This window comes from Monodelphis domestica, chromosome 3 (assembly GCF_027887165.1).
Source record: "Monodelphis domestica isolate mMonDom1 chromosome 3, mMonDom1.pri, whole genome shotgun sequence".
NCBI classification, from domain to species: Eukaryota; Metazoa; Chordata; class Mammalia; order Didelphimorphia; family Didelphidae; genus Monodelphis; species Monodelphis domestica.
This window is the reverse complement of record NC_077229.1, coordinates 111,287,911-111,310,754: the sequence shown is the minus strand read 5'-3', so window position 1 is coordinate 111,310,754 and position 22,844 is coordinate 111,287,911. Positions and strand designations below refer to the sequence as shown.

At 38.5% G+C, this 22,844-nt stretch overlaps 1 protein-coding gene across 1 annotated transcript; it reads right to left on the bottom strand.

Moving 5' to 3' along the window:
* Nucleotides 1-20,627: 20,627 nt before the first annotated feature.
* On the bottom strand, nucleotides 20,628-22,530 carry LOC100027256 (ubiquitin-conjugating enzyme E2 variant 2-like). The gene has a single exon (XM_056823005.1). The coding sequence runs from the start codon at nucleotides 21,620-21,622 to the stop codon at nucleotides 21,158-21,160; it is 465 nt and encodes a 154-aa protein (XP_056678983.1). The 5' UTR covers nucleotides 21,623-22,530; the 3' UTR covers nucleotides 20,628-21,157.
* Between the last annotated feature and the right edge of the window lie 314 nt (nucleotides 22,531-22,844).

Genomic DNA, 22,844 nt, shown 5'->3' with positions numbered 1-22,844 from the left:
CTAGCCCTTACCACTTTTCTGCCTTGGAGCCAATACACTGTATTGACTCCAAGACGGAAGGTAAGGGTTTAAAAAAAAATCTTTCCCAAAGTTCTGACAAGTATACTAGTCTGTGTTCACCTAATTTACTTACAGTTTCCTCCTTTATGTTCAAGCCTTTCACCCATTCTGAGTTTATCTTGGTGTAGAGTGTGAGATGTTGATCTAGACCTATTCTCTCCCATATGGTTTTCCAATTTTTCCCAGCAATTTTTGTCCCCAAAGCTGAGATCTTTGGGTTTGACTGTCTTCCTGAGGGAGGTCACTTACCCCACGTCTATTCCACTGATCCTCCCTTCTGTCTCTTTGCCATATTACCATACCATAGTACCATATTGTTTTGATGACCACTGCTTTATAGTACAGAGAACCCCATAGTTTTTAGGGAACCCCTTATCCTTGAACCCTTTTATCTTTCATTTCCTTACAACTTTAAGATATTAAATATAGGTATTTTTATATATCTGTCTCTGAGCCTTTTTTACAGCCAGTCAATTAACTAGGCCCAAGAGTATACCAACTGCTCACCTTCAACAGCTAATCAACTGTCCTTTATCAATAACTAAGAAGAGATTATCCAAGTAAGGATACAGGTTCAATACCATCCTTACAGAGGAGAGAAAGGAGTGCATTCCAGAAGGTACAGAGGTATAGGGACAGAAGATGAATTATTGTAGCTGAGGAACAGCTAGCCAGTCAATTTGATTGGAATGGAGAGTGTGCAAAGTGAGGTAATATTAAATCAAATTAGAAATATAGGTGGTAATCATATTGTGGGAGGTTCTAAATGCCACCCTGAAGCATTTATATTTAATCTTGGAAGGAATAGGGAACCAAACAACTGACGCTCTTTTGGGAGGGGAAACATCAATCTGGGCAGATTTGTGTTTTAGTTAAAATCACTTTATTAATTATATAGAAGATGAATTGGTGACAGGGAGAGAGGAAACAGAGAAAGCTTTAGAGACCATTGCAGTAGTCCAAGTGAGAGAAAATGGAGACCTGAAATTAGGTGGAAGGGATGTGAGTAGTAAAAAGGGGACAGATTCAAAAGATATTGTAGAAGCAAGATTGGCAAGAATTGATCACAGATATGGGGGACAATGAGGAGTCGAGAATCATTCTATGGATCCAAATGTGAGTGACTGGAAGGACTGTGGTGCTCTCAACATAAAGAGGAAAAGAAGTTTAGAGGAGGGATGCTTTGGGAAGAGAATATAATGAATTCTGTCTTAGAGATGTTGAATATGAGGTAGAGCTTAGGGTAGGAATTAGAGTGAAATATATTCATTTGGACGTCATTTGCATGGAGATGATAACTGAACCAGCATTCAGCTGGTGAAACCACCAGAAGAAATGAGCAAAGGGCATAGGAGAGAGCTTCAGGGATGCCCACTTGTAGTGGGAAGGAACAAACAGAGGAGAAAATGGAGCACAACTGAGAGAGTAGTGATATGGAAGCCAAAGCAAAAGAATTGGCTGGGAGGAAAAAGGTAGTCTACAGTGTCAAAAGATTCAGTGAGGTCAAATGGCAATGAATCTGGAGTAAAGATCATTAGATTTTGCAATTAAAAAATAATTGATGGGAACGGCTTGTTAGCTCAGTGGATTGAGAATCAGGCCTAGAGATGGGGAGTTCTAGGTTTACATCTGGTCTCAGACATTTTCTAGTTGGGTGATCCTGAGCAAATCACTTAACCCCTACTGCCTAGCCCTTGCCACTCTTCTACCTTGGAACGGATACAGAATATTGATTTTGAGACAGAAGGTACGGGTTAAAAAACTAATTTAAAAAAAAACCAAATAAATTAGTGGTAACTTTGGAGAGAGGATTGGATTTGGAGAGAGGTATTTGAGATCCCTACAGTCAATCAATAAACATTTATCAAACTCTTACTATGTACCAGGCCCTGGACTAAGTTCTGGGAATATGAGGTAAAATATAGTCTCTGCCTCCAGGAGCTTACAGTCTAATGGAGGAGAAAACAAGCCAACAAATATATATAATTATGAAATAATATATATAAAAAATTATGAAATATAAATATGAAATAATGAGAGGGAAGGGATTAGAATTAAGTTAAGAGGGCTTGGGAAAGACTTCTGGTAGAAGATAGTGTTATAGTTGGGACTTAACAAAAACTGAAATGAGACAGGAGAAAATTCAAAACACAGAGAACATGCCAGAGAAAATGCCCAGAGCTAAGAGATGAAGTGTCAGAATCTGATGTTTTATATTCTAAAATCTCTTTAAGCTGAGTTTTTCTTATATTTCCTTCCATAGCTTTCTAGGGTAAAATATTCTCTTTGTTTTTGTCCTTTGATTTTTAAAATAATATTTTATTTTTCCCCCTATTACATGTAAAAACAATTTTAAAAAGCATTCTTTAAAAAAAAGTTTTGAGTTTCAAATTCTTTCCCTTCTTCTGACCCTCCTTCCCTGTTCTCCTCTCTCATTCCTTTTCTTTTAATCTCAGTTTCCCCATCTATAACATCCTGGGATTGGATTAGATAGCTTCTCATTCCATTCCAGCACAAACAAGCTATTTTCTATGTTAGATCATTCTGTGTTCTAATCTCGCTTCCAGCTCTGGCATTATGGGATTCTTTGGCCTGCCAATTATATGAGCAATGAGTTCTTTAAAATTTCTTCATAAACCCAAACACCTCCTCCCTGAGCCTGTTTCTCTGCCTTGCATTCTCTTAGGCCAGTTCCTTTGGGGGAAGAAATTGCTTCAGAATTGGCTCAGCATCATCATTTTAGCCTGCTGTTCCTCCAAGGGCCCCAGGGGAACAAAGAATAAGATAATTTGCTTTTGGCCCTTATCCATCCTCTCCAGATTTCTAAGATAGCTCAATATAAATGAGGTGGGATATTGTTGTTATTGTTGTGTCATTAATGTGCTGTATAATTTGCAAAGTGCCTTCATGGCTTTGCCTTCTATAAAATGGGCATAATAATTCTAGCCTTATCTATTGTAGTAGTAGAAGAAGCATTGGATTTGCAGTCCAATGACCTCTGTTTGAATTTTGGATCTGCTAGTTATTATTACCTGTGAATGACCTTGGACAAGCCACTTCCCTATTGGATGTCCTAGTTTCTTCCTCTGTAAAATAAAAAGGCTGGACTAGCTGATCTTTAAGTTTCCTTTCTAGTTATCGCCATCTCCCTGGTTTACTATAAAGATCAGAGATGGGAATTAATTGATCCAAAATTGCAGAGCAAGTAAGTGACGAAGCCAGGATTTGAATCAAGATTTCCGGATACATCAGCCAAATCTCTTTTCTTCTCCATTAGATTGTAAGCTCCTGGAGGGCAGGGATTGTATTTTGCCTCTTGTATTCCCTGCCTCTTAGGACAGACCTTTCCAGAATCATTCCTTTCTGGAGATGACACATGGATTCTGTTCAAGAATGGGTCGCCATAACCCTTATAAGATAGAGGGAACTTTGGAAGCCTCAGATGTTGGGTTGGTAGGTAGAAGCTAGCCAACCACCAATCCCTTGTCATCACATTCCAGCAAAATAGTCCCTGTAAAGACTCTCATTACAGACTCTGGAATTACACCCTTGGGCACTATTACCCAGGGAGGTCACCTCTACTTGTTTGTCAGAAAGTTATGCAATAAGCTGTGTGTCCCTTAGCCAGGTGTTCTAGGGCCTTTGTTCAGCTGGTCTTATTTTCTTCTGCAGGCTTTCACTGTTGCATTCCAAAGTTCTACTCCCATCTCTTTCAGGAAGCCCTCCGAGATTATCTCAGTCTTCCTTGAGCTCTTGTTGTTGTTTCTACTTCTTAATGACTCCATTTGTTTTTTTTTTTAAATAAAGGTACTATGGTAATTGGCCACTTCCTTCTCCACCTCATTCTGCAGATGAAGAAACTGAGGCAAACAGGGTTAAGCGACTTGCCCAGGGTCATATAACCAATAAGTATTTGAGGTGGGATTTGAAGTCAGGTCTTCCTGATTTGACTCTAGGCCTTGTACTCTATCCACTGGACCACCTGGCTACCCTACTTGAACTCTAGTCCTTGCTATCTGCAACTCTCATTCAGCTTTTAGAATTATGAACAGTAATAGTGGAGAGGAAACTTTGAACTATAGAATGTCAGAGATGAAAGGGCTATTAAAAGATAGACTATAGAGAATAAAAACATGTTTGTTCTTCATTTTCAAGGAGGACCAATGACATCAAAAGGTGATATCTTAATTTGATAGTAAATTGGACTTAAGTGAGGAAGAGTTACCCAAAGGTGTCAGCCTCACTCTCTCTTCCAGACCCATTGAAATTCAATGGCAGGTCAAAGATCAAGACAATTGATGATAGTCTGGGATACAGTGGATGATCTTGGTGTCTTTGATGTCTGACCAAGCTCTAAGTGGTCCATGGTGTCTGCTTCAGCCACATTCATGGTGTTAGAACGAAACATTTGCATCTGCCCATTTCCCTGGGGAAATTTCACATGCTTGGGGTAGATATCCCCTACAAACTCAGTGATGGCTTTTAGACCTGTTGATTATAAATAAATATATAATGTTATACATATAATAAATAAATAATATACAATATAATATGAAGAATATAAGGTCTCAGCACATGAAATGAACTTAGGACAAGATACATAATATGTGAAAGCCATAAGGGACTTTAGAGATCATTTATACCACCTCTCTCATTTTAAAGATGAGGAAGCTCTCCATTAGTGTCAATGCAACGTCCCTGAACAATCTGCAGGGATCTAAAAAACACTATCCACAAGCAGAGGATAAACTGTGGGAGTAAAAACACCCATGAAAAGCAACTGCTTGACTACAGGGTTGGAGGAGATAAGACTGAGGAGAGACTCTAAATGAACACTCTAATGCAAATACCAACAACACGGAAATGGGTTCGAATCAAGAACACATGTGATACCCAGTGGAATTGCGCGTGGGCTGTGGGAGATGTGGTAGGGGGAAAGGGGGGAGGAAAAGAAAATGATCTTTGTTTCTAATGAATAATGTTTGGAAATGACCAAATAAAATAATGTGTTTTTTTTTTTTTAAAGAGGGAATGCTCAGAACTTGGGGGAAGGTGAGGAAGAAGAAATAGGGAAAAGCTCCTAGCTTCAAAGGAGGCTAGGGTTTCCATAAGGCCATAGGGAGCCATTGAAGATTTTGTTTGTTATGTTTGTGAAGTGATCAGATCTAGGTTTGGGGATATCAATTTGCCAGATCAAACTGTTTACCATCTTTGCAAAAGGGGGGACAATTTGGATCTTATAACTTCAGAAAACTTATGTGGAAAATTGTTATTACATGTAATTGGTAAAATATCTTTTTTTTAAAAGGCTGTCAGCAATGACACATGTAAAACCCAGTGGAATTGCACTTCAACTATGAGAGGAGGTGGGGGAGGGAAAGAACATGAATCTTGGAACCATGGAAAAATATTCTAAATTAACTAATACAATTTTCCAAAAATCTAAAAAAAAAGTTTAAAGAAAGGATATCAGTTTAGTGGCTGGAAGGGTGGGGTGGGGGATAGCCTGGAGAGGGAATAAACTGCCCATTTAAGAGCACTCTACTTACATGTGTGCTGGGCATTGTGTGTGGGGCATTAGGAGGGCTACAAAGAAGATTATCTGCTCACAGAACTTTTGCCTTCCACTGGAAGGCTAAGACATGTACACAGATAACTGTAATACTAGACAGAATGGGGTTGGGACGAAGGGTATGGGAGTGCAGGGGGGCAGAATCACAGAGAGGGGATTAAACTAAGAAATCCAATTCATCAGAACATTATTCCCCAATCATGCCAATTGGCTAGTACAGTAGTTATATCTTTTTTTTTTTTTTAAACCCTTACCTTCTGTCTTGGAGTCAATATTGTGTATTGGCTCCAAGGCAGAAGAGTGGTAAGGGCTAGGCAATGGGGGTCAAGTGACTTGCCCAAGGTCACACAGCTGGGAAGTGTCTTAGGCCAGATTTGAATCCAGGACCTCCCATCTCTAGGCCTGGTTATCAATCCACTCAGCTACCCAGCTGCCTCCAGTAGTTTGTAAACCTCAAAATTCCTTAGACTTATAAATGTTGGAAATTTCACCATTGGGATATTTCATACTTGGAAAATTTCTTACTGATAGTCTATTGGAATGGGAACCCCATTGGCATGGGAGGTTCCTTCTCTTCCCTTCTTCAGATTACTTTAGGACAGAAACCTTTTGCTGAACAATGGAAAGGACTTTGACCTATGCTTAAGCATAGAACAGGAATTTCTTTGAATCATGATTGATTTTAGAATTGATACAATGGAGATACTTGGAATAAATCTCCACCCTATTCAGCCCTAACAGGATTGAGTAAGGGCTGCAGCCTAGATCAAAGATTTAATCATTTGAAAATATGACCTTCAACAGACATGTGCAAAAGCCAGAAACCTCTGGGCGGTCCTGGGTTAAGCTAGAGCCTCCATTGGCACAGGGAAATTGATGAACAGTGATTGGTAGATGGGAGAACTGAGAGGAGGAACTTGGAGGGTTTCCTAAAAGATAGGAGGGTCTGGAGACTGGAGAGTGGTTGAGGAGTTTGGTCGGGGGTGATTGCGGTGGACTCGGAGAAGCTTGCGCTGAAGGAAGCTGAAGGTGGGGGCCTCTGAGACTGTTTCTCCATTTTGGTCACGTGAGTGATAGGGACTGATCTTTTTTCTTTGCCCCAGCTATCTAAGGGCTTGGGCCTTTTGGCCCAGCCTAAACAGAAGGGGTATTTAAGCCCTATTCCCTTCTCTCCCTTTTTTCTTTCTCTCTATCTCTAATTCCTTTCTTGCTCCTATTGTAATTAAACTCCAAAAAAGGCTGATGGCTGACTTGAGTTTTTCATTTAGGAATTACATAGCTGAATTCCTTGGCGACCTTAAATTAATATATATCAGTCTTTTAAAGTGATTCCCTTGTCACAAGTTACATCTTTAAAGCGAGCAAGCCTTGACTTTAAAGTATCCAAAAGGAACTACGCCCAAAGGGCACTAAAAGTCTGTCTGCCCTTTGATCCAGCCACATCACTGTTAGGTTTGTACCCCAAAGAGACAATAAGGAAAACGACTTGTACAAGAATATTCATAGCTGTGCTCTTTGTGGTGGCAAAAAATTGGAAAATGAGGGTGTCCATCGATTGGGGAATGACTGAATAAATTGTGGAGTATGTTGGTGATGGAGTACTATTGTGCTCAAAGGAATAATGAACTGGAGGAATTCCATGTGAACTGGAACCACCTCCAGGAACTGACGCAAAGTGAAAGGAGCAGAACCAGGAGAACATTGTACACAGAGACTGAAACACTGTGGTACAATTTAATGTAATGGACTTCTCTGCTAGCAGCAATGCAACGATCCAGGATAATTCTGAACAACTTGGAGGGATCTATGAGAAAGAACACTATCCACATTCAGAGGAAGAATTGTGGGAGTAGAAATTCAGAAGAAAAACAACTGCTTGACTACATGGTTCAATGGGGATATGATTGGGGACGTAGACTCTAAATGATCATCCTAGTGCAAACATCAATAATATGGAAATAGGTCTTGATCAATGGCACATATAAAACCCAGAGGAATTGCTCATTGGCTACAGGGGAGTTGAGGAGGGGAGGGAAAGAACAGGAATCATGTAACCATAGAAAAATATTCTAAATTAATTAATTAAAATTTTTCAAAAGTTAAAAAAAAATAAAGATGAGGAAGCTAAGGTTCAGACAGTGGGAGGAATTTGCCTAAGATTTTATAGATAGGGAAAAGAAGATCTGGGATTTAAATAGAAGTCTTCTGATTCTAATCTGTTGGTTGATACATAATATTCTTTAGAGACTTCCTGATACACTAAGAAGGTCCTGTTAAATCCACTTCTCCTCTTCTCCCTAGGTTTCAGCCCATCCCAGATTTTTGGTTATATGAGATTAGCCATCTCTTTGCAATAGGTCCTTAAAGGCAGTTTCCCATGAGGTGATGTTTGGATTTCCATTGTGGGAGAGCATGAGGGCTAGTGAAAATGTTAATGATAATAATACTGTGCTACTTGGGCATGATGCTTATTGTTTTCATAGTACTTTATAATTTATGAAGGGCTTTCAGTAAGACTACTTATAAGAATTACATTCCTGTTGGTCTCCAGAAATAGTGCTAGATCATATAAACAAAGAGAGGGAAGAGTCTATTCTGTGTCTTTTCTACATTTGTCAGTGGTTTATTGAGTTATCAATCAACCTTACACTGGACAGTGTCTTAGGTTCTTTCTACTATTCTGGGACTGACAGTCAACATATGGGTATGATGATACCATTCCTGTGTTACCTTGGAAAAACAAATGGACTTGTCTCTGGACAAAAGAACAAGTTCCTTGAGGATAGTATGGACAATTAATGTTTTGTCTTTGTAATCCCTCCTCACCAAGCTTGCACATAGTAGGCACTTAATAAGTGTTTATTAAACTGGAAACTACTTAATCCTCTGGGATTCACTTTTCTCATTTTGCACAGGGGAACAATAATTCCATTCATTCAACAAATACTTCTCAGGGATCTATTATGAACAAAAAAATAAGCTAGGTATTTGGGAGAATGGAATGAAAAGTTTAGCTGAAGAATAGTCCTTGCCCTTGTGGATTGTGTAGTCTAGTGGAGAGATAAGGCACAGAGATAACCATCAAACACAATATTATATGATAAGTGCATAAGAAATTCAAAATCAAATATTAGATAAGATCTTGGGAGAAAGAGGGGGAATGAGGGATGGCTTCAGCCATTTCAGAGAAGTTTGGGTTAGCACTTCATTGCTACATTCAGAACCTGTTTGGGTCCATCATCCATTCAGAACTACTATTGATGATACCAACAATGCCACTACTAAGTGTTAATCCAGAAGAGATGAAAGAGGAAGAGAACCCATATGCACAAAAACATTCATAGCAGTTCTTTTTTTTGTATGGGCAAATTGGAAACTAATGGAAGTATCCATTATTTGAGAAATGACTGAACAAATTATGACCTATGAACATAATGGAATATTATTGTGCTATAAGAAATAATAAAAGACACATTTTCAGAGAAACCTAGTGAGATTTATGTGAACTGATACAGAGTGAAATGAGCAGAAACAGGAAAACATGGCAATAAATAAATTATGAAGAAAACCAAAAAGGTTTAATAAATCTGCTCAATGCAATGACCAGCTATGATTCCAGAAGTCTAGTAATCAAAAATGCTACCTCCTGATAGAGCAGAGGACTTAAGTTGCAGAATGAGACTTATATTTTTTTGTACATGGCCAATGGGGAAATTTGTGGGGAGTGAGAAAGGGAGAGGAAGGAAGTTCCAGGTAGAGCAAATAGGTATTCTGTACTTTCAAAAGCAAACTACTGCTCACAAACCCTCTGACCACAGAAAGGAGAAAGGACGTTGACTTAAAAGAGAATACGAGGTAAATAAGGTCTTAAAATAAGTAGCAGTCACTCCATGGCTCATTTCCTCAAAATATCTCCAACCACACCTCCAGTCCCAGACTATTAAGTTCACTGATCTCTTAGTGCAACAGTCCAAACTAGAGAACAGAAAAGAATGTTAACAACTTGCTCAGCAGACACATGCCAAAGTCTTAATGCTTGGGACAGGGTCACCTCTTGACCCAGGTGCAATGAGGCCTCAGGGTCCTGTGGTTGCTATTTCCCACATGAACATGGTGTCATGTCAGTGCAGAAATGATGTGGCTGCTTTAATATTTGAAAGGGCGCGAGCATGGAAAGAGATAATCACTAACCAAGAAGTGTAAGACTAAGCTCCAGGAAAGCCCCCTGGCTCTGTGTCCTTGTTTCTCCTCATTCTCTGTCCCTTGCTATCTGTCTCTGTCTCTTTATCCTTTTCCTTGGCTTGAAGCCTCTGTGGATTCAGACTTTTCCAGCTCGTATCTCTCCATCCAACTTTCCCTGGGTGCCCTACAAACACCCCAAGCCAAACAGAGTCCTCACCACAAGGTTGATGCAATCCTTGCATCTAGGCGCCAGGCATCCCCAGATCTGGGGGCAAATCAAAGCTGTGCTGGAGGCATCTGTTACTGGCAGGGGCAGTTTCCATTACACGGGAAAGGTAAGATGATGCCAGGTTGTGGACAGCTTTGAATGCCAGCCAAATCTTTCTTAAGATGGTTTATGGAACCAGAATTTCTAGAACTGGAAGTAACCTTGAAGATGGTCTAATTCAATGGTTCTCCAGCTTTCCAATGGACAAATTTTGAACCCAAGCCTGATTCCAAACCCAGTGTATTTTGCTACATTTCTGTGTTGTAAAAATAACATGAAGAGGCTAGATTGCAATAGGCTTTGAGGAACTCAAAGCAGCCAATTAGAATCATTGACTGTCAGAAAGAAGTTCAGAGTACCTCTAGTCCAACTCATACTAGAATAAGAATCTTCTTTACAATGTAGATCTCAACATGTGGTTACAGATGTACCCTGAGCTTTACGGCTGGACATTTACGTAAGATAGTCATTGGTTGAAAGAATAATTCCATATTGCTTGCCTACACTGATGTTAGAGTTTGGGGACTAATAATTTTTTTTTTAACACCTTCTCTCTGTCTGTCTGTCTATTTCTCTCTCCGAGGAAACTTTAAGAACTAGTTTTGCATGTTAAGTAATTAAGACTAAACATTAAAACTCAGTTCCACTGGTTGGCTTTTCTTCACATCTCACCATGACATTAAATATTCTTTATAACTAAAAGCACTATGTGTGTTGACAGTAGGAGCTAGAAATTGAAACTATGCTCAGCAAGTTTCATTCCTATTTTGAGAAGACACACGAGGTTCCAGACTCTCCAGGGAGAGATCCACCGAAAGAGAGAACAGATGTTAGAAGGCAAACATGTAGAAGAAATAAAATGTCTATGATTTCCAGTTTAACCTGCCTGGACACTTCAGGGAATGAGACTTATGTCCAAGCTAAGACATCTTGCACCCAGTGAGAGACCTCCTTCACTTTATTATTTTTGGCATATTGTAATACACATAAATGTAATTATTTTTGTTTGCTATTTACTTGGATATATGAATGTACTTGATAATTGCTATTTATAATCGGGTCAACTAGATAGTTCAGTGGATAGACTACCTGGCCTGGAGTCAGGAAGACTTGAGTTCAAATCCAGTCTCAGATACTTAATAGCTGTACAGACCTGGGCAAATAATTTAATTCTGTATGCTTCAGTTTCCTCATCTGTAATATGAGCCGGAGAAGGAAATGGCAAACCTCTCCAGTATCTTTGCCAAGAAAACACCAAATGGGATCATGAAGAGTCAGATGTAACCACACAACAACAACAACATTTATAATGGTCTTTTGTGTAACTAGTCTTCAGAGGGAAGTAGTTAAGCTTGTGAAGACCTGTATGAACTGTTACAAAATGAAATGAACAGAAGCAGAAGAACATTTTATACAGTAATTGAAACACTGTAAAGAAAAACAACTTTAAAAGACTTCAGAACACAGATCAATGCAATGAATGATTACATCTATGGATGAAGCAAGCTATCCTCCTGCTAATAGAAAGGTGATGAATGAAAGACTTAGAATGAGACATGTGTTTTTAGTTATGGCCAATGTATGGACTTGTTTTACATTAATATACTTATTTAACAGAAAGGGAGGTTTTTTTTTTTTTAATGGAAGTAGAATTTAAGAGAAGAAAGGGTGGTAATGATGGTGTTTCTCAAGTATTGAATGACCAAACATAAAAAAAAATAATTTCATACAATGCATAATATGTTTATGTAGTTGTATGTATTTTATATGCATATCTATGTGTTTTTATTGTATATTGATACCACTGTGTATACACACACACACATATCATTACTTGCTCAACCATTTCTTAACTTATGGGCTCCCCTTAATGGTTTTCTGTTCTTTGCTTCTTTGAGTAAATACTGATAAAATTTTTTGTATATATGTCCTTTTTTCTTTGACTTTATATCCATTTGGGGTATATATCTGGTAATAGTATCACTAGGTCAAAAAGTATGCACAGTTTAATGACTTTTTTTGAGTATGGCTCCAAATTGATTTTCAAAATAGCTGGACTATTTGACCACCAATTTTATTTTTGCTCTACTCAAAATCAACAGCATCATTGGCTATCATAAGTTGATATCAATCATTTATTCAGTGGCAACACTATTCCTCAACTTCATTACATACTGGCTAAGGGACAAGGAAGTGTGAGAGGTCCTGTACAAACTCACCAGGGTGTTCAGGCTCTCTTCAGCTATTCATTTCAGTTTTTTCATTAGAGGGAAATTCATCTAAGATGAGGGGGATGTGTGCCTTGTTTCCTTCCACTGTTGCTTTTGATTCTTAGAGAAGAGGAGGAAATAACATAAGGGATAATCTGGGTAAATGAAAATAGACCTTCAATGACATATTTGCACTTTGCTGTCCCTCTTGACCCAAGAGACTTGCCTCTCAGCATAGACTTCAGTCTGTGGGGTTTTGAGCAAATCTAATAAAACCAAACTCAATAGATAAAAAAAAAAAAGTACCAGTAGTGAACTTATTCTCCCATTCTTCTCTCTCTCTCTTTTTTTATATTTGTCACTATGATGGATGAGAGGTTAAAGTTGTTTTAATTTTAATTTCTCTAAATATTAATGATTTGGTGTTGGATTTTTTTTTTACATTACTCTCATTTCTTTTCCCTATTTTTCTTTGACCTGTCTTATTTGATTTTTAAATTCCTTTTTGTGTTCTTCCAGAGCCCAAGATCAATTTCCATTTTCCTTTGAAGTTTACATGTGGTTGCTTGGATCTCACCATTCCCAGTATAAGGATGATATTAGAAAATAAGTATTGTTTTATTAGTTTAGAGATAAGAAGTAGAATGCTGGCTTGAGAAAGAATTATAGTTTGAATCAGAACTGAGAGAGCGTGTTGATTTCAGATGTTGACAATTATAACCATTTTTCTGTATCAATTACTCTCTCTGGCAGTTGGGAGTGGTCTCTGGCAGTTGGCAGAGATACATTCTGAGACTCTTTCTCAGGGCTGGAGGAGGTAACATCTTTGCCTCTCTCTCTCTGTCTGAGGGAAAGATTTGAAGGAGCTCAGTGTTTTCCTTTCCCTACTTGGGAAATGCTAGTGACTATCTATTGTGGTTTTTATAGATTGTTTAACTCTGAGAAGACCAAAGAAAAACCTGGTCTTTGGTTTGGACTCTGAGTCTGTTAATATTTTATTCTTTATTCTGACTTTATTCTTGTTGAGACTCAACCGGTTAACCTTTGCTCTTTTATAATTTGAAGGTGAAGTTAAGATTTATAAGGATAATAGCATTAGTTTTTATTTATATAGTATAAATTTGGGTTAGTCAGATCAGGGAGGATTAGTGTAGCCTGTGAAACACAAGAGAAGTGGTTCCTTGCAGAACCAGGGAGTTCATTTGGGTGGATTTAGAATCCCTTAGAATTAGAAATTCTTTTTTATCCTTATATATTTCAATAAATATTTTATTTTTGGAATAAGAGTCTCTTCAGTATCCTTGAGCCTGGCCCTCAGGCTCAAGGGAAGTTTATGTTTGAGCTTCACTTCATCACTGAGGATACTTTAAGTTACCTCTATCAAAAGTATCCGAACAATTTTGAACCTATATTGAACAGTTTTTTCATCTAAATATTTTATTTTTACAACTCACCGATTAATTTTATACCAGTTGATTCTGTTTTTTTGCCCTTAGTCCCCACAGAAATTTTCTAAAATTAGGTGTTTCTTTTGCTATTTGCTCATTTTCCCAGTCTTTTTTTTTTTGCCTGTGGACTGGGAGTTTTGAAAGCTGCTGATTCTGTCTCCTCTACTGATGGCTTGCAGGTCTCAGCACTCAGAGCTATTTTGCCATGGGGCTAAGGGTTGCACCACAGTGCAGACTTGAAAGGACTTTACAGACTTCTAGGCCTCACTATGGGCTGGTGCCAGGGCCTGGGACTTCAAGGGGTGGGTCTGGGGTATGGAATGTTCTGTTGTTGGTAGTGAAGGCAGGGTCTCAGGATCTCAAATTTGGCCTATGCCCAAACTAGGAACCTGGTTCAGTAGGTGGGTGGTGGGTGGTCAGCACATCTCTGTGTGCAGCCATGCTTCTGTCTCCCTTCTTTCTCATGAAAATCCTATGCATATTGACTCTCTCTGTCTATCTTTCAAGTTGTGTTCAGTTGCAAAGCCCCCTCACTCCATCTTGCTCTTGGTTTCTGACTCCTATTGTTTTGAGGCACTTTTTAAAGATTGATTTGAAAGGATTGTCAGAGAAGGTTCAATTTTTACTGCTACTAAGCCACCATCTTAACTCTACTCCACTAATTATTAATGATTTGGAACATTTTTAATAGGATTGCTGATAGTTTATATTTCTTCTTTTGAGAGCTACCTATTCATTTTCTTTGACCATTTATCCCTGAGAAATGGTCCTCCTTCTTAGTATTTTAACTTAGTAGCAAGATTTTTACCAAATAACTGTTTCTCTATTAATTATATAGGAACTGATTTTGTTTGTGCTTATGAATTTCATGCAACCAAAATTGCCCATTTTATCTTCTGTGATCCTCTATATCCTCTGTTTGGTCAATATTCCTTCCCCTACCTATAATTGTTAACGGTATCTCCTTCCCTGTTCTTCTAATTTATTTATGATATAACCTTCTATACTCAGGTCATATATCTATTTGGAGTTTATTATTGTATATGGTATGAGATATTAGCCTGAATCTAATTTCTGCCAGATGGTTTTCTAGTTTTTGTTAAATATTGAGTTCTTCCTCCGATAGCTTGTATCTTTGTGTTAATCAAACACTATGTTACTCTGTTAATTTATTTTGATATGTTATATGCATAATCTATTCATTTCATTGATCAACTTTTTTTTTTTACCAAGGATCAAGTAATTTTGATAACTACCATTTTGTAGTATAATTTGAGATCCCATATTGCTAAGCTCCAGCCTTCTCATTTCCCCCCTCACCCCTTATTTCCCTTGGGATTCTTGACCAAAGATATTTGAATTTTCATCCTCATCATCCTCATCAGTCAATCAGTAAGCATTTATTAAGAACTTAAAAAGAGCAAATAGGTGACTCAATGAATTCTGAGTCAAACCTAGACTAGAGATGGGAGGTCCTGGATTCAAATTTGACCTCAGATACTTTCTAGCTTATGACCCTGGGCAAGTCATTTGACCCCCATTGCCAGCCCTTACCACTTTTCTGCCTAAGAACCAATATGAAGTATTGATTCAAAGATGTAAGGTAAAAGTTTAACAAAAAGAAAGAGTTTATTCTATGTCAGGCACTGTGTTAAATGCTAGCAATACAAAAAGAAGCAAAAAAACAGTTCCTCTCCTTAAAGAACTCACCAGTGAAGGAGACAATTATACAAACAAATATCTGCAAACAAGTCCTATATAGAATAAATAAATATAGAATAATTGACAGGGAAAGCACTAGAATTAAGAGAGTTGGAAAGTCACTGTAAAAGACAGGATTTTAGTTGGGTTTAAAGAAAGTCAGGAAAGTTGAAAAATGGAGACAAGGGGGAAGGCATGTTCTAGGACAGCCAGAACATCTCCTCCTCTTCCTCATTTTCTACTTCTATAAAGAATCCTTTGATTGTTTAATTGGGATGACACTGATTAAGTAAATTAATTTAAGCATTATGATTTATTATAAAGATAATGAATATCTAGATCTTTATTTCTTTATTTATAGTACTCTGTAGTTGTATTCCTATATATGTATTGGTAGATAGACTTCCAAATATTTTATATTTGGTAATTATTTTGATTAGAGTTTCTATTGCTGTTTCATTCTGCTCATTTTTGTTGGTGGCATGCAGAAAATCTGTTCCTTTATCAGGGTTGTTAGGAGGGAAGGAGACCCTAGGTTGTTGTTATAGATGAGTGATCAGGTATTTTGGGCAACCTGACCTGTTAAAGTATTCCCTCCCAGAGACAGAGAGCAAAAATGGGTACTCTCTGTCTAGGCTAGAGCACTTTGGTGGACAAACTGTGGCAGTAATCTGTGTCAGGATAGAGAACAACTCAGGAGAAGGGAATAATCAGTTGGTTAGGAAGTTTCCTGAACCTAGCCTCTGTTACAATGTCCTCTTCTGAACAGAAAGTTGCCAGAGAGAGAGCAGTAACAGTCATCTCAGGAGTTTAATATGTAACCTGAGTCTGAGAAAGCTCTTTCTCCAGGATAAAACACCTCCACCCACCAACCTTCTTGAATTCTTCTTGGTATTGATCTGACTGCTTATTATATAACAACAGATATTTATTTTGGGATAGGTCAATAAGGGTGAGTTTAGGGAAGAGTCAACAGAGGTTCCCTACCTAAAAACACAGACCGATGGTAGGGTCTTTCAGCCCTTGGCTAACTGCCAGGACTGGCCTGGAAGCCCTCTCTGTCTTCTGGATTCTTCTACGCTAGCTAACCTAGGCTAAACTAAGAAGTAGCAATGTCTCTAGGTGTAGCTGGCACAAATGAAGTGTATAATTGAAAATCTGTTACCCTAAAAAAAGAACTACATTTCCCAGGAGGCCATCAACTTCCTGTCATTACATACTTCCTATAGACAGGGGATATTAGGTGGGGGCATGGAGGGTCCCGCCTCTTTACTTCCTGTCCCAAGCTTGGTGGTGGTAAGGCAGGCATTTGAACTGGCTGATCAGCCAAGGCACATGGTCTTTATTTTGTATCCTCTTTATTCCTTGATTTCTAGTGATCATTAATAAGTCCCTTAAAATATAATATTTTTACTATTTGAGATTAATTTTAATTTTTACAGAAGAAAGTTCAGGCTTTGAGACTGACCCAATTTGCCCTTTAGGTTTAGACCTGTCAGGTAGCTGAATGTCCCATCAGTCCTCACAGGTCTTGAATTTACAGAGAGACAGGATCAGTAAAGAGTCACAGTGGGCTTCGGATATGACAGGGAAAATCCTCAGGAATGGGGTTGTTCCAATCCTGAAGTGTGTCTAGGAGCTGTTTTTCTCCAGGGTTCAGAAACTGAACTGTTTCAGAGTTTGTTTTTCTCCCAGAAACCCTTGCTCCCAAACATTCCAACTGCTCTTGCCTGTCATCTCTGCTTCTCCAGCATTCCATTTCATATCTTTGTATGATCATTTCCTTCAGGGTTTATTTTATATCCTTCTAAAGATTGGAATTCTGATCATCCTATCATTTGCAAAAAGTGATCATTTTGTTTCCTTTGCTTATGTTGATTCCTTCACTCCCCAATCCTCTTTCCTTATCACTACAATGAGTATTTCTGTCACAAGAACAATTACAGTCCTTCTTTGCTATTTTGCAGTTCACTTATTGCCTCACTGTATTGTGGGATTTAAAAAAATCTTATTCTGTATCATGGAGTTCTTGCTATACTGTGAGATTTTTTTTGGGGGGGGGGGATAAGAAACCACCAGTTTATTGAATGAAAAATCCAACAACTCCCCTTACCCATGCAGTTGAGTCCTGGCAAGGTGCTTTGGACAGCAGGACTGAACAACAGATCCTGGGGGCACAGGAGGGCTAAGAAGGGAGAACAACTTTCTGTTAGAACCTCTGAGATGGGAATGACCTTGGGGTCAGGAAGGGGGTCTCAGTGGACAGAACACTAACTGGAGGAATGAGGCATGTAGCCCTAGCACCTGGAGTTCAATTCTCCCTCTCCCCCATCTTCAGGTGGGAGAGGGGGAAGCTAGGGTTCAGATGTTCGTTTGCCATGAGGAGGAATGAGGCCTGTGGACACACAGCCAGGCTGGGGCAAGAACAAAGAGTGGCGGGATCTTAGCAGGAGTTTACCTGATCTGGAAGGCTGCCCACAGAGGGAGAAGAGGGGAAGGAACATGTGCTGGTGTGGGAGCCTGGGGGAAGCAGAACTAGGCTGGAATATGGGTGGGCAGGAGAGTTGGGAGCAGAGAAATATTGTATGCCAGGGGAGTCAGAATGAAGAGGAGAGAGCAGGCCTGAATAAGGCAATGGGAGCAAAAGTCAATAAGTTCTCACAACATGGACAGGACACTTCTGAGGACACTGGGGGATGCTGGGCAGGGCCCCTAGAAGTGGGGCTCAGGGAAAGAGGGGCCCTTGCCTATCATGCCCAGTTAGCCAGGAGATGAAGAGGTTTGGCCACCCTCACTACCCCTTTCATTCTGGGCAGCCGGCCGGCTCTATCCCTTTGGCCTCAGGCCACCCCTTCAATCCTCCTCTGGAAAGCCAAGCTGAGTTGAGAGAGAGATGACTGTTCCTGAGGTGGATTGGGGGTGGGGGTTGAACTAACTCCTAACCAACAGCTGGGGACCCATAGGTGCCTCTCACCAGTGCTGTGTTCTGTATCCTGGGCACTGATTGGCTCAGTGACTGTAGCATTGGTCTGTTTGCTCTCCTGCTACTTTGTGGATTTTCTCTTATCATGGGGGTGTCTGGAACGTAACTCCTGTGAAAGATGAGGGATCACTGTACTATACTTATGATTAATGAATAGGTGGTATGGGAGGCTGCTGGAATGCAGTAATGATCATATGTTGCAAATAGGCAAATCTCTTTGGATGTTCATTGAGAATTCATTTTCGCAAGTAACAGCTGAATTTTATAGTAGCCAATTTCAATGACATTTTAAGAGGGATAATCATGGAAGTCAAATAATGGGGAAATAACTGGTTTTCTTCTATTAAACCAGGCTATGCTAGGTGGAGAATAGGGCCATGTTGAAAGTTAGTGCTAGGGTAGCGAGATGGCTCAGTGGATAGAGAGCCAGGCCTGGAGATGGAAGGTCTTATGTTCAATTCTAACATCAAATTCCAATTTAAAAAAATGTATTTTCTTCAGTGAGTTTATATAACTCTTTTACCATTTGCCCAATTCTGTTTTTTTGGATATTATTTTCTTCAGTAGTTTTTGTGTCTCTTTTCTTATTTGATTTTTCCATTTTTTGGTGCCTTTTCTTAAGATCTTCCAGAAATTCTTTTTTGTACTTGTGTCTAATCTGCATTTTTCTTTGAAGCTTTGCTTGTAGCTATTTTCACTTCATTATTTTCTTCTGAGTTGATTTCTTTATTTTCCCTGTCATAATGATATTTTTATGATTAGGTTCTTTTGTTCTTTGCTTATTTTTCCTATGTCTTGACTTTGAACTTTATATTAAAATTGGGTTCTGTTCACCCGTAGATGGAGAGTTATTGTCTCAATCTTTGGGAGGGGGTTTTGCTGGTGTTTTAACAGATAGTTTTAGGATTTTGTAAGTTTTTGGTGCTTCCAAGATGGTATGATCTAGGGAATGGTGCTGTCACTGCTCGCCTGATCTACATTATGGTCCTTACCCAGGAAGAGCCCCTGCTCCCTTGTCCTGGCAAGCATTACTCCTCCTCATGGCCTCTGTTTATTTGTATTGAAAATGCTTGGGCTCTTTTCTGCCCTGGAATTACAACTCAGAAGCGGGGAAGGACAATGGAGTTGCCAAACAGTGCCCAGTCTATACCCAGTGCTAGCACAAGAGTTCCCTGTAATCTCTTTCTGAGTGGTTATTCAATACCCTTACCATCTTTGGGCTGAGATCTCCTGAAGCTGCTGCTACTGCTGCAGTCACTACTGTTTCTAAGGCTCACTACTGCTGGTGCTGCTATTGCATATCCTTCAGATCAGCCCCCACTCTGGTGTCAACAGACCTCTCTTATTCATTTCCTAAGCTGTCTTGGGCAGGAAAGATACCTTACCCAACCTTTTATTGGCTTTGCTGCTTCAAAATTCTATGTGAGGCATTATTACTATGATTATTATTATTATTTTAAACCCTTACCTTCTGTCTTGGAGTCAATACTGTGTATTGGCTCCAAGGCAGAAGAGTGGTAAGGGCTAGGCAGTGGGGGGTTAAGTGACTTGCCCAGGGTCACACAGCTGAGAAGTGTCTGAGCTCATATTTGAACCCAGGACCTCCCATTTCTAGGCCTGACTCTCAATCCACTGAACTACCTAGCTGCCCTCCTTAGGCATTATTTTTAAGTAATTTGGAGGGGAATTTTGGGAGAGCTGGGCTGTAATGTTTCCTCTATTCCACTATCTTGGCTCTGTTTAACTGATTAAATTTTAAAGTTTTTAAGTATTTAGACATAATGTTGTTTGATGAATATGTGTCAACCAATGATAATTCATTGTCTGTGGTATCTATAAACCTAATGCAGCTCCCTTGTTTATCTCTTTTAAGCACTTCTTTTAATTTTTGCTGTTATCTTGTCTGAAATCATGATTGCTACTCTTGCTTTTTTCCCCTAAATCACCTGAAACGTAGCATATTCTGCTCCAGCCCTTCTTTTAGTTCTGTATGAATCTTTCTTTCTTTCTTTTTTTACTTTCCACATTTTATTTACATTTTAAGACTAACTTTAATCTCAGAATCACATCTGCATACACCTATTTCCTTTTTTTTCCCCACTTAAACTTAAATTCATGGTTTATCACAACAAAGACTGTAAACAAATATTTACCATGTCTGTTACATGTAACACACAGGAGCTACTTTAAAACAGAAATCCATCTCCCTCCCCCTTTTTATAAATACAGGTATCAAAACAATCCTGAACATACTTTTTGTTACTGCTAGAGGTCGGTACCCACACCTCTTCAAAAATTAAACAAAATTAGTAACAGTATTTATTGTACGTGCTACTTTAAACAATTTGCATCGCAGCTCTTTCACTAAGCAAGATGGACCAAGCATTCCATTTATAATTTTCCTTCTTGAGAAATTAGATTTCTGAAACATATATTACTCCACAGCAATCTGATACTTCTTGCCATGCTTTCATCTTGTAAAACCTGAATTCCATTTGGAGTACTCCAGGTTTATGCTTAAATGATAGTGCCTTGATAAGAGGGGAAAAAATTGTGCTTCATTTTCCTTCCCATTGTGCCTGAAAACTTAATGGGTGTACACATATTAAATATCTATTCTTACAAATGTCCAGGTCATGTATACCAGCTGGAATTCTTTTAATGTGTGGGTTCTGCATTGTGAGATTTAATCAAGAAGGTTATTGGTTTAGATAAGTTTGAGATTTGTTAAAATTAATTGCTGTATGTTTGTCTTTCTGGAGGTTGTGGAAGCTTCATGTTTTTTTTGGACATCATTAGATGCCTTAGCTCTTGAAGTACAACTTTAATGCTAGAAGAATTTTGCCATTTTGCTAACACTGGTATGCTCCGTGCATCCATCATTCCATTGGAATTATTTATCCCATTCATATTCATTTTTGTTACAAATCTAACTGCTGGAGGTGCTTCTGGGTATTTAGGTCCAGACTCTACTTTCAGACTGTATATTCTGTTTTCATAGTTTGTCCTTGGTGGTCCAATAATCATGCCTGTCCACCTTGTAAGTGTCATATCTTCATCGTCTTCAAGTCCCCAGCTAACTGTACTGTTGCCTACTCCTTTTTGGCCTTCTTCAAGTTCTCCTAACAAGCGAAAATTATGTGGAACTTTAACTCCTATGGAGACCGCCATCTTCTCCAGCAACCCCAGACTTCTCATGAATCTTTCTTTCAAGTATGTTTCCTATAAACAATATTCTGTGAGGAGAATTTTTCACTTTCCTTTTATTACATTTTATTATGACATTTCTCATAACTGATTGCTTCCTGTTAATATTCACCTCACTTGGCTAAACCCTGATCATAGAAGAGGAGAATTAAGGGAAGACTTTTGGACATTTCTCAGATAAGAAGCCAAAGGGTGGAGTGTGAGCTTTCCAAAGTGATTTAACTATTTGTGGAAGGATTCCCCAGATGCTCTGTAAGCATGTAAATCTCTCTGTTCAAACAGTCCATTATGAACCATCTAAATGTAGTTTAATCTGTAACCTGACTTGGTTTACCTATAGAATCTGTTTAGTTATGTTTGTTTCCTTAGAGGATATATGAGAATATAATTCTCTTCAACTAAGTTTGTTAAACTTTTATGGTTTAAAAGGATATATAGATTATAATTTATAAAATAATATCTCTGTCTCTCCAAAGTAATTTTCTCTACAAAGCTTATAAGAAACCCTAGTCTAGGTCAGGGTTATTTTTTCTACCTCCTAAACCTGTAGGTAAGCATAATAAAACCTAGACTTTTACCTTTATAATTTTTGCATTGTGATAGTTTTATAGCAGTAACCTACCATATGAATTTAAAAGGGAGAAAGTTATCCTCTGACAAATACTCTTGTATTCTGCTTTCTTTTTCCTCTCTTCTTACATTTTTTCTTCTCTTCCTCCCTGTTTGCTTCTTAATAAAGAAAAAAAAATAGCAAGAGCAGAAGAGTGTCCTCAGCACTTGTGATCTATGATTAACGTGATTTGTTTCTTGATTGTAAATTTAGATCTTTTCTCATTTATTATTTCTTCTTCATTATCCACCCTTCAAAATTGGAATTTATTTTACTTTTGATTAATCCTTTATGAGTCTACCCTAATTTTAAAATCCCTCTTTTCTTCTTGCTCTTATCTGTTTTTCTACTGAGTTTAATGCATTTCTCTTCACTGGATTTTTTTTTTTACCTCTTTTTCCAGTTGGATAATTCTACTTTTCATGGAACTCTTTTATTCATTGGATTCTTTTAGTTTAATGCATTTCCAAATCCAATTCTGTATGTGATATTGTGTGTGTACATTAGATTTCAATATCCTTTTGTTTGGATCATATGAAAATAAGGCTCATGTGATAACCTACTTCTCCTACCCCTTCCTCAATATTTATGTAGTAGAGAACC